This window comes from Daucus carota, chromosome 9 (assembly GCF_001625215.2).
Source record: "Daucus carota subsp. sativus chromosome 9, DH1 v3.0, whole genome shotgun sequence".
In the NCBI taxonomy this organism is placed as follows: Eukaryota; Viridiplantae; Streptophyta; class Magnoliopsida; order Apiales; family Apiaceae; genus Daucus; species Daucus carota.
The window spans coordinates 11,836,550-11,849,107 of NC_030389.2; the positions used below are offsets into that span (position 1 = coordinate 11,836,550).

Consider the following 12,558-nt stretch of genomic DNA (forward strand, 5'->3'; position numbering starts at 1 on the left):
CGACTTAGAGATTACAGAAGAAAGGGCTTAATATTCTACGAGAGTTAGTGATTTCTTTTTTATCAAGCAAAGCATTGCATTAATCCAAAAGATAAGTACATGAAGATTATACACGCCTGCAGAAGATTAGAAAAGAACATTGGTTCTACTGCTTGGCCATGCACAAAAAAACAAACAAAAGACTTTTAGATAGCTAAATAACTAGTGAACTCAACGGACCCAACAATTCAAAAACTCTTCTGAAGGCATTGATCCCACTCAGCCAAAACTTGCGCCACGTCCATGAGTTTCCATAACTTCTATCATGTCAAGATCCTGTTCTCTCTCCCTTGTAAACGCTAAAGAATCTTCCAGTGGAGAATTCGCGTCTGCATCTTGTTCTTTGGCTAAGTTCTCGCTCCATGAATGTACTGCTTGCTCGAAAATATTTTTAGCACAAATGCCTTCCCAAACTACTGCTTCTAGATTAATTACCTCAGCCTCAAAGAGTGGAGATAATTCCTTTAAAAAACCAGAATCCAGAACCTGCACTGCAACTTCACTTGAATCACTACAAAAGTTGGTGATTACAACGGAAGCAAAAGCCAAAAGGAAAAAGTAAAGATTGAGCAAATTAGAGAAGGCTACCACTGCCTCGACTTAAACTAGATCAACAAAACCAACTACAAGATAAATCAAACTTAGAACTAGAACTGAATGAGACCGTAAAAGAAAATTGGAACAAATCCAAGAGACCTTCATCCTCTTCTAACTGATCCTCGAGGACAGTTTTTTTATTTTCTGAGAGGGAAGATATCACATCAACAAGGATACCTAAATTCATGTTTATAATCAGTAGCTTTAAGCTTGAACTCAGTTTTGTATGTTCCTTTAGCTGTTCTTCTAAGTTTCGCTGCATAAAAAGAAGAACATATGACGATCTGTTAAAAGAATTAACCTTGAATCTTTCCCATCATTGATCGTCTCCATCAGATAGCTTCAAGGTTTTGAAGTGTATGTATGTTTTATATTAATAGTAAAAATGTAAAAGTCAATTAGTAATTGTTATTATTGGGAAGCTTTGATTAGTGATTACGTTACCATATATCAAGGATATCAATCACTGAATCGATTCCATATATATATCAAAATCTCAGAGATTTCTTATTTAATAATTGAATACCCTTATCCTTGAATCATCCAATAAATTTCAAGATTGCCATTGATATTTTATAGTAATTAAATAATAACTAATAGAATTAATCAACGGTGTAGGATGTGGTCTCCCGGTTCTCTTGATAAAATAGTTCTCCCTCGAACCTTATATATATATATATATCGACTCCAACGATGAGGTCGAAAATGACATTTGAAATCTGAAACTTGAAATCAGGATTTGTAGTTGCATATATGGTTGCATATGAGATTGTATTCAGTTGATTCTATTGTAATCTAATGGCCCCGCCAGGGGCACCCATACATCAGTTGCAACTTACAGTTTTCCGTTGCATATGAGGTTGCACGCAACCTCATATGCAACTAAATGCAACTAAAAACTGTAAGTTCCAATTGAAGTATGGGTGCCCCTGGCGGGGCCATTAGATTGCAATAGAATCAACTGAATGCAACCTCATATGCAACTAAATGCAACCTCATATGCAACTAAATGCAACTGAAAACTGTAAGTTCCAACTGAAGTATGGGTGCCCCTGGCGGGGCCATTAGATTGTAATAGAATCAACTGAATGCAACCTCATATGCAACTAAATGCAACTGAAAACTGTAAGTTGCAACGGATGTATGGTGTGCCCCTGGCGGGGCCATTAGATTGCAATAGAATCAACTGAATGCAACTGAATACAACCATATGCAACTGAATTCCTGATTTTGAGTTCCAGTTTTCAAATGTCATTTTCGACCTCATATTTGGAATCCATATATATATATATATATCGACTCCAATGATGAGGTCGAAAATGACATTTGAAAACTGAAACTTGAAATCATGATTTGTGGTTGCATATGCAACCACCGTATTTTTGGAAAATATTTTCAAAAAGGTAGTATTTTTGAAAATATTTTAGAGATTTGAAAATAAGATTGGATAAGGTAGTATTTTTGAAAATAAGATTGAAAAAACAATATACAAGACAATTCCCCTAGAATTTAAAACCAAACAGTGTCATGTCATTTTTTGGAAATTTTCAACCATCTAGCATTGTTGTCCGATAATAATTGATAGAAAATTATTAAAAATTCTTTTCTTAAATCTTAATTGTCATGATTGGTTTCATTCACAACATTAATAGTGTGACCACTAATAATATGACCCGTGTATGCACATAAATCGCCTAATTAAAATCTGTCAATTGCATGTCATATTATTTGAGGGAAAAAAAACACTTGAGAACAAATCTAAGATACCTAACACTGCCGCATAAAAAATATACCCACAAACTACAACCCCATGTAATTTTCTAACAGTCGTTTTTAAAAATTTGGGACATTTAGTACTACTCATTGCACAACGAACCATAAAATTCCAGATAAGAAGATACTAAATTTCCTTGTTCTGCCAATGTCTATTCATAATCAAATTAAATTTCAAATAATGCTCATCTACTCGAATAAAACCTAAAACAGGGTTTTTGCTAAAAGTAATGTATAGAACTTCATGTACCACATACGATGAGACTTTCTGACCAGAAATGTACATGTAATCTGCCTTTCTTAATACAACAATGTTACAAACATGAATCCAAGATGCTAACTAAAAGTTCCACAAGTCCTGGTATTTTCTTTTAATCAACAACATAGCATACCAAGTAAAAGCTGCGACGAAAGCAAGTATAACTTGGGGCACACTGAAGAACCTGGAGACAAGTGAACCAGCTAATAGTAGTTGATCAAGCAACTTTACCATAAATTATTAGCCGTCGGGAACATTGCTAATACAAGATGTTTCGTCTGCCTTTTTACAAATATATATAAAGTGCGAATCTGGATCTTCCAATACATAACTTGCATGAAGTGTGCCATCTTCATTTGTAGGCACAGGTTCTAGGAAAGATTTAGCAGATGATGGGCAATCACCCAGCTTTTGAAATCCAGGTCTAGCTGCAAATTGCAATTAAATAAAAGCTAATGAGTACATAACATCCAACAACTGGACCATAAAAGATAACAAGTACATAACATGCCACGAACTAGACCACCCCAAGGAGGGGAAAGGAGCTTGTGCTGAATTTGAGTTGGGACAAAACCAGTCAAACATCCTTCTGTTTGATCTTTTCCGAAGGAGAGCATTTGTGAACATAGGGTGTGTCCTCTCATCTTAAAATAATGGAGGCCATAAGATAGTGGTTTCTTCTTGATCCCTCTGCTAATCAGATAGTACGAAATAAAAAGGAACCAGAAATAAGTATTTCGTTGCTGCTTTTTCTTCCCACTTGTTTTATTTTTATTGTAGTTACTTTTCATTTTACAAGAACATTGCAGGGAAACAGCAGTGCTACTTCAGCAATAGGTCGAATTGGAACAAAAATGCCTAATAATATCTCATATTAAACTATTGAGGACAATCTTGCATTAAAGCGTGACCTATTCCAACTCATACAGACCTTAGCTTCACTCAGTTACTTAAGAGCAAGTCCAACAGATGTCTTATATGATGTCCTAAGTTATAATTTAGGACATTTGATTTAAAAAAAAAAAATGTTGATCCAACAAAGTCCTAGTGATGCCTTATATATCACTAGGACAACCTTTTCAACACTAAGAGGAGAGTAAATCTGTTAGACAGTCATTAGTACAGGCACTTGGGCTGGTTAGATCTTGTGAAGACACCATATATAGTTTTATGGATGACCATCACAATTCACAAGGCCATTTAATTTCCAGGTTTAAGATACAATTTCAACACCAGGGTCCACTGCGCAGCTACCATGAAATCAACAACACAGTGAAACATTAACAAATTATGTTAGCGAAAAAAACATTTACAAGGATAACATGTGCAGAAAAGCCATCCAGAAGTTTTATGAAAAACGTGCAAGGATTGGAGCAGAGCAATACCAAAGAAGTAGTACTAGTAATAGGCTATGCAGCAGTACAGGGTAGTAAGTAATTTTTGAGTTGGTTACTCCCTGGAGGTAGTTAAATGGGTGTTTTATCAGATTATGTATTTTAAAAATTACTATATGAGCGGACTAAGGAGGATAATTCATACGGTGCACAAGTACATCAACACTAAGAGGAGAGTAAATCTGCTAGACAGTCATTAGTACAGGCACTTGGGCTGGTTAGATCTTGCAAAGACACCAAATATAGTTTTATGGATAACCATCACGGTTCACAAGGTCATTTAATTTTCAGGTTTAAGATACAATTTCAACACCAGGGTCCACTGTGCAGCTCCCATGAAATTAACCACATAGTGAAACATTAATAAGTTATGTTAGCGAAAAAAACATTTACAAGGATAACATGTGCAGAAAAGTCTTCCAGAAGTTCTTTAAAAATGAAAAAACGTGTCAGGATTGGAGCAGAGCAATACCAAAGAATTAGTAATAGGCTATGCAGCAGTACAGGGTATTTGAGTAATTTTTGAGTTGGTTACTCCCTGGAGGTAGTTAAAATGGGTGTATTTTCAGATTATCTATTTTAATATCAGAAAATTAACCTCCCCCCCCCCCCCCCCCTCTTTCCCCAACACCTCCACCCCCATGTTTATTTCTCAGAAAGTAACTAATCTTAATAAGCTATCTTCCCTTCTGATCTCTGCCTGAACTCTCTCTCTCTCTGATTCTCTGTTCTCTCTCTTCTCTATTTCTCTTTCATGTCTACCTAACCCTATATTTCTGCTGCAAATATCTTCCTTTCTGCATTCTATAAACTGGGAAACACAAACCATCCTATACAGCTACAAAACTTTAGTTCCTGACCAAAGATTTGATGCTTCTTCAGTAAGTGGTCTAGAGCCTGTTTGGCTGAGCTTAAAATTATGACTTACAACTTAACGTGACTTAATGTGATAAGTTGGGAGTTTAAATGTCTGTTTGGGTAATTTGATTTATTAATGACTTATGAGTTATGGGTTATTGAAAATGTAATAACAAAAATAAAAGTGATTTATGAGTAACTTATCACTTATGGGCGACTTTTATCCAAAAAAAAAAAAAATTCAAAAAAATTACATCACTGAAAAAAGTACCTCAAACTAAATTTTGACTTTAAGTCAGTTTCTGGCTTATTCCTGACTTTCAGTCAATTTCTGGCTTCTTACACAAACAGACATTTTTCAACTTAAAGTTATAAATAGTTTAAAGCCCCGGCTTAAAACCGGAGACAAACAGGCTCCTAGTTAGATTATAAAAAAAAAAAAAATTGGGAATAAGGGATTACAATTTAAAGCTACTTTAAGTTGGTGACCAGAATTTGAACAGCAACTGCACATATTCTTAGTAATTTCAAGGTGTTTTAAAGCACTAACAGGTCTTCCAGCCTATTATAGAATAATCAATAAAAGGGTTTTATCACTTCTCTCCAGACCTTACAGGTACTCTTTTAATCAGAAGAATGAAATTGATTGGTGGTGCAAGGAAATACTGCTGTGGGAGATCACTGGGTCTAGTTGCTCATCTCGAGATTCCCCTCTCTTTATGGAAAAGAAAAAAACTGAAACTTGGATGTTACTTTTAAGTTAAAAAAGCTTAAATCCATAACCATCATGAATAAATTTCCTAGCTTCCTAATGCAGGATCTGTTGGACGCGCTTCATAGAATCAACCTTTACACAAACTTTGACTTACAGCCTGGATACCACATACCACCAAATAGATTGTGAGAATGAAGAGCAGGACACTGGAAAAACAGCTGTCAGTACACACACCGACACCTTTTGGCCTCTAACGATCCAGCAACTTTAACAGTTTAATAAATTAGGTATCGGGGCCATATCTAGGAATATTTTCTTTGTTTTTTTAGTGACATCTTGATATAGGATTTTATATCAAAGTGGCCATTGATCTCGTTAAAATATCTCCCTTAGCTACCAGATCTCCACGGGAACTCATTTCAAACACTCCAATCACTATAAATATCACTACCTTAATTTTAAAAAAAGATTATCAGAAAAACATAAGGGAATTATAGTCTCAAGATGAAGTGTCCAACACGTGGCTTATATATATAATAAAAAGAAATCATAATTATAAATGTGGAAACGTGTCAAAACACATACATGAACATGATAATGTGTTTTTTTATTCTCTCGTAACTCTTTAACCTTAATTTGTTCCTACTTGATTTAGTGAACATCAAAACGAAAATCTTGAACTGCCTATGTCTAAAAGATTAATGTACTATAAAAAAAATCTTATTCTATCGATGTTTTGCCAAAATTTTAACATAGTGATTTGAGTTCTTTAAATGAGTCCTCGTGGACATTTGGTTGCTCGGTGAGATATTTTGACAATAATGGTGATCACCAAGGTTATTACGACGCCAAGTCGAGCCTCGGCGCCCGGATACCTTGGAATCGACTAGTCGACAAGTCGCCCGACTAGTCGTAAAAAGTCGACAAGTCATTCTTATATATATTTTTACTAGATTTGATATGCAAAATATAGTTGAACGCACATCAGTTTATAGTGTGAATCAAAAGTAAAAGATAATAAACAGCAGTGAGATGTATACGACGTAGCAGATTGTTAGTTCACACAGAAATTGAAGCCAAAAGTGGTAATAGGAAAGAAATAATAAAGTGAAGTTGAAATAATACAAAGATTAGGGATATACTTATATGTTGAAAATGATACAAAGATTACATAGCCTGAAGCCAAAAAGTAGTAACAGGGAGGAAATAATAATGTGAAGTTAAAATGATACAAAGATTAGGGAGACACTGATATGTTGAAAATAAGTCGCCAGACTAAATAAGTCGTTGCTTGACTTTTTCAATAAAACGACTTGTCGACTAGTCGTCGACTTGATAACAATGGTGATCACTTTGATATAAAACCCTCTTGATATATGGAGGTGGAGAACATTTAAAAAGCATATTAAAGAATTATAATAGGAAATGTTCCTTGAGCTATATTATTGTAGGTGTTTATGTTGTCCCCTTCAACTGGTGTTAACTCTCCTCAAAATTATTATATCGCACAACTGCTACATACACGTGTAGCTTGACACTATATTTCTACTCTGCATACAGGCATATTATAAAATAAAGGATGGCCATATGACCAACAAAATCTGAAATTAGGTTTCTGGTGAATACACTAAAATTTTGCATTTTGAAAACAATATAGTTTGCATTATTAAATCGAATAAAAGGGGAACACAACTTACGTATGATGTACAATTCTATATTCCAGTTGTATACTGGTCGGCGCAAATGAGGAACCCTTACTTTAGGATCACCATATGTTATCTGTAAATACAGAAAGAAAAAAAGTACTGGTTTGAGCTCAGATATTAGGAAGCAGCAGAGAAAGCAAGCATTCTTTGCAGGATTCCGTTTACCAGCATATAAACTCCTCCAGGTTTAAGAAGCCTGCAAGCAAAGAACAAAAAGAGCATATAAACAGAACTGGTTGTGTTCAGGATATCAATTAGCTTTAACGGCTCATGAAACCTACAACCTGCTCACTTCCCCCAACATTTGTGCCGCGCTGATTGGAGCATCAGTACCACACTTCAAATTAAAAGATTAAATAAAAATCAGAATGCTGCTAACAATAATCAAGAAATACAGAGATAAGACCAAATTAGTAATTACCATTAGCGAATCAAGAGTCCCTGGATCCATGTATCAAGCATGAAAACACAGGCCAGCCACAAACACACAGAAAAAGGTCAACTTCTAATTTTTCGCATAACATGTAGTAACCGAACATGTGTGCGCACAATTACCTTTATCAATGACACTGTCATATGATTCATCAGGGAAGAAGCTCATATCCTTAACATCCATTTGCATGTCTTCAAAGTTTTTATAAGGAAAATTCATCATTTTGCATATACTCATCATTAAAAAAACAAAAGATAATAATTTAAAAGACTTAAATATAATTGTCATCCTAGGATACATTTCAACTGAGGGATATGCTCGTATTTCCTTCTCATCAAATCAATGGCCACTGAAGAAATGTCCACATTCATTATGTCTTCATATCCATCCTTAACCATGTCCTCTGACATAACTACAAAGATACAAACTCATATTACCTTAGCAGCTCAATATTATAACAAATTCATGAAATCACCATAAATCCAACACAATCCAAAAATCTGAATGGACACAGTATTTAATAGATCCACCTAGAAAATATTTTGAGTATGTGAGGCCCTTGAACAATAAAAAGAATGGGTTTTCTTGCTTTAATGATATATGTGCACAATTAAACTACCTGCTCCTCATTGCGAATGTTTCTCAAACTTTGTGACTTTGTCCTCCTTTAGATAACTCGGGAGGATAATCCAATGGAACTGGTAAACAAATTATTTTCAAGGAATTTAATATTTTAAAAGAAGTTAAATTAATACTAATGTAATATAATTCCTACGAATAATATTTATAAATATTTAATACATAAGTACTCATATTATATAGTTTCGAATAGAAATGGTGAACACCTTTGTGTGACATTCAATAATGGTACAGCCAAACTGTGATGGGGTTGTGAACTGCAATTGATAGCCCAGGGTCCATATCTAATCCTCTTTTTCACATTCAAAATTGTTTATATTACTACATTATATTAGAAGAAAGTGCAACTACCAATTGGTAGGCTACTAGCCCACCACTAATCTTAATGCTAGGCTACCAGTATACTAATATCTTTCTCCTGATTACTGCTTCTATTACATTGTTTTGTTTTGTGAATCATAGTGCACGTCTGCCTAGGACAAACAATAATCATCACGAATCTGAATTATAAAGATTTTTAGTATACTAGTAGCCAACCTAACAGTAGTAATTCTACCTTTTTCTAATTGATATAATAAATTTTTTTTAAAAAATTCAAAAAGGACTGAACGTGAACCTGTGCACTCAATCACCACTATATGCGCAACTGTCTGAATTTACCTTCTTTAGATGTCACAAAAACATGCTTACCATCTCTATTTGAAACTTTTTGATATGGGCACTTGTTTATTAAAACTTTTAAAATTGTTAGTTTTTGAAATCTACCAAATGTAAGTAATGATATAAAGATTTTTAAATGTGAAATTTTTCATAAGTAACAGATTATGTTTTTCTGGTTCTAGTGGAGCTGTGGAACATTCCCTGCAGTCATCTATTGGAGGACAAAGCCATAAAACTTTAAAAAAAACATTTGCTAGGAGCAAGAAATTTACTCGGGCTCACATATCAAAGCATTGCAACAGTTCTCTAATTTTACGAGAACCTCACATTAACAAAATATCATTCAGGCATATCTTAAAAACTATTGTTGCCGTCTTTGTTCAGGTTTTACCAACAAAAAATGTGAATAAAGGACAAGCCAATGCCCCATCCATACATAAATTAGCAACAAGGTAAATTTTTCATAATCCTTGAGTTGCACATAACTAGTTTATTAAAGTTAGCTACTTTGCAATTAAAACTTATTACATTCCACATAGGCCATACCGACCCCACCATTAATGTTATTGAAATCATGAAATCTGCAAATTCAATTGTATAAACTACGTGATTAGAAAATTTGGAGTTATTTGTAAAACATGATGCAAGTATGAGCTACTGCCTACTAGTATCTTATATAGTTGTACTACAAATCTAACAATAGCTACAGATTTTTTTGCCATTACAGTTTCAAATGGGTACCAACATATTTATTTACTATAAAAAGATATATTTAATGTTTCTTCTTGATATAGGGGTATACCAAATGGCAACGTCTATGGTGCGTGGAACAGGTGCAACTCGAATGAGTACTGAAAGTATACAGAACATCTATGATATCACTTCTTATGAGAAAAGATGTTGAGGCCTTCGTAAGAGATTCAGTTCCTAGTTTTCTTTAAGTTGGACCAACATCACGGTTTTCATTATGCTACTTTAGTTGAGGGTTGATACATTTAATTTCTACATCATCTCCTGGGGTGGAGCAAACAAAGAGACAGGGAGAGGTGGGAATGCGAGGTGCATTTTAGCAAGAGAGACCCACTCAATGTCTGTGTGCTTACATAGCTTCTATAGATCTACCAATAGAACAATTGAAACAATTATCAAGACCGGGAGGGGCCCTGGAGGTGCTACATCTAGGTAAAAGATATCAGAGTGAAAGAGCTGACTTAATATAATATTAGCTTATCTTGAACCCATATTCAAAATCACTTAAGTATTAGACAACTAACCGCAATAAAACATAAAAAACCCTGTCCTTGCACAATTTAACCCATTTATAACAACTTCCAATCTTCTTTATGGCCTTCACAGTTTCACCCCAAGCATTTTTTTACACCACTCAGTTCCATACTCTTTCCTCAGTATTCTAGCTCTTTAATTTATTTAATTGAGTTATAGATTAGTACAAGGCTCCGGTTCATCTGTACTTCCGTTTTAAATGTTTCTCTTTTAAATTGTGATAATAATAGTAGATGTTTGTATCAAAGTAAATTGAATTCATCCTCTCATGTATTAAATTAGAATATAGCACAGCTTCTTTGTACTATATAATAATGAATTTTATACACTTTCTTTCTAATATCTGTAATTACAGAAGATATCCTTTTGTTATATGTAGGTGCTTTCATTTGATCTCAGTAGCTCCGTTAGACTGAAAGAAATCAACTAAAATTTGTGGGGAGAAAAAACTAAAGAGGTAATGGGTATAAAGTAAGAATGTAAAGTGGAGAACAATGAAAGAGCAAAGTTTCTTTGACAAAGAATTTGAGTAAAATGAGTACAAAAGAGAATAGGAGAATTGATTCTCAAATCAGTAGGTTTGACCTCCATTGAATCGAGAAAGTAAAAACCTTTTTTCTCAAAAACAAAAAAACTTCTCCCACTGTAAACATTCATTCCAACCTAACCGAGCTGCAGAGCTTTAGTGTTCACAACATCAAGGTGTTTAAAAACTCAACCAAATAAACACAAACTCAGTCTAGTAATCAAACGAAAAACACCAATCAGTCAATTAAATTAACACCGCTTCAATTTAGTCAAAAGCTAATCGAATCAAAGACAAACACCTAGTATCACTTAATAATCCAATCACCACCCTAAGCAAATCAAATCACCGCAGAATTCCAAACTCTCGAGCCACAGAAAGCTGAACATGATCGCATCTATATAAACTAAACCCTAAAATTTAACAAGCAGCTATATTTCTAAAATTTGACATATATACAGAGAAAAAAAAAGGTGAAAATGATAAATAGTGAACTTACCAGCATTGCCACAGCCAACCATGAGTATACGAGAAGAAGTGGGGATGAATTTACGAACAAAAGGACGGAGAGCAGAGTAACGCTGGTACCAGTCGAAAGCTCCACCAGCGGAGGCTTCTTGGATGTAACGCGCATCCCAGTAATACGCGTCCCCGTAGTTGTATGTGTTCAGAGCTGACTCGTCTCTCTGCATCTTTCTTTCCTGCGGTGGTTGAGAGAGAGAGAGAGAGATGTTTTGTGTGTGTGAATGTGGTGGACCAGGACTCGATAATGATAAAGAGCAGCGGGAAGATGGTTCTTTCTTTTTCTTTTGCAGACTTTTCCCGAAGCTTTTCTGATAGATTTAAGTAGAAATTTTCATACGACACGAATACACGACACGAAAACGACACGAAAATTTAGTGTTTGTGTTTGCATTTTGAGTACACGACACGAAAAAGTACACCACACGAAATACACGACTGAGAAGTCGTGTCGGTTTTGTGTTTACCCTTCGGGTACACGACAAGACACGAGATACACGAAATAAATAAATAAATATATATATATATATATATATATTTACCCTTCAGATTAAGAGTTGGTCGCGGACAAATTCAAAGTTTCCCAATTATCCTTTATTTTATGTAACTTTGCTTATGTTTAAGCCTGAATTTGGACAATATTTGTAAAATATTAATATTTCGTGTACTAATTCGTTACCAGTTTCGTGTATTTTTTCGTGTATATTTCGTGTTTTCGTGTACTATTTCGTATCGTGTCGTTTTCGTGTACATGAAAAAATTCGTGTACTACAGTTCGTGTCGTTTTTACCTGTTTCTAAATCGTGTCGTGTTCGTGTTTACAATCGTGTACACGAATTGAATTCGTGTCGTGTTCGTGTATACCCACCAGATACACGAAACACGAAAGTACACGACACGTTTATACACGACACGAACGATTTGCCAAGGTCTAAATTTAAGTTCTTTTTCTGAAAATTGAAGGACTTGTTTTATTTTTTGTTTGTTTTTTTAGAGTGATAATGAATTTGAACAACAATAAATCTTAGGATACATACAAACTCACTACCTACTTCTTTTTAGGGTGAACACGTGACCCACTTTGTCATTTGTTTCACGTTATCATTTTGACTTGTATTTTCTGTCAAAAAAAATTTTAAAAAAAATAATTCCT

The 12,558-nt window shown here is 34.5% G+C and overlaps 1 protein-coding gene across 2 annotated transcripts; it reads right to left on the minus strand.

The window, feature by feature from the left end:
• Positions 1-2,690: 2,690 nt before the first annotated feature.
• On the minus strand, positions 2,691-11,699 carry LOC108202950 (uncharacterized). 2 transcript variants are annotated; one of them, XM_064084438.1, is made up of 9 exons: positions 11,383-11,524; positions 8,394-8,472; positions 8,073-8,186; positions 7,897-7,965; positions 7,763-7,782; positions 7,626-7,678; positions 7,507-7,537; positions 7,333-7,414; positions 2,691-3,096 (listed from the first exon to the last, which is right to left on the minus strand). In XM_064084438.1, the coding sequence occupies exons 3-9, from the start codon at positions 8,182-8,184 to the stop codon at positions 2,909-2,911; spliced, it is 555 nt and encodes a 184-aa protein (XP_063940508.1). In that variant the 5' UTR covers positions 8,185-8,186; positions 8,394-8,472; positions 11,383-11,524; the 3' UTR covers positions 2,691-2,908. The 2 variants fall into 2 exon arrangements, with proteins under 2 accessions (XP_063940508.1, XP_017227078.1); XM_017371589.2 differs by lacking the exon at positions 8,394-8,472 and having other exon boundaries at positions 11,383-11,699.
• Between the last annotated feature and the right edge of the window lie 859 nt (positions 11,700-12,558).

Bases quoted from the DNA above. Each gene is read 5' to 3' on its own strand.
- LOC108202950 (XM_017371589.2), bottom strand. From the start codon at position 11,575: ATGCAGAGAGACGAGTCAGCTCTGAACACATACAACTACGGGGACGCG. The intron at 8,187-11,382 runs GTAAGTTCACTA...GTATCTTTGTAG, and splicing joins GGTTGGCTGTGGCAATGCTG to TTATGTCAGAGGACATGGTT. The intron at 3,097-7,332 runs GTAAGTTGTGTT...TGCAATTTGCAG, and splicing joins TATAGAATTGTACATCATAC to CTAGACCTGGATTTCAAAAG.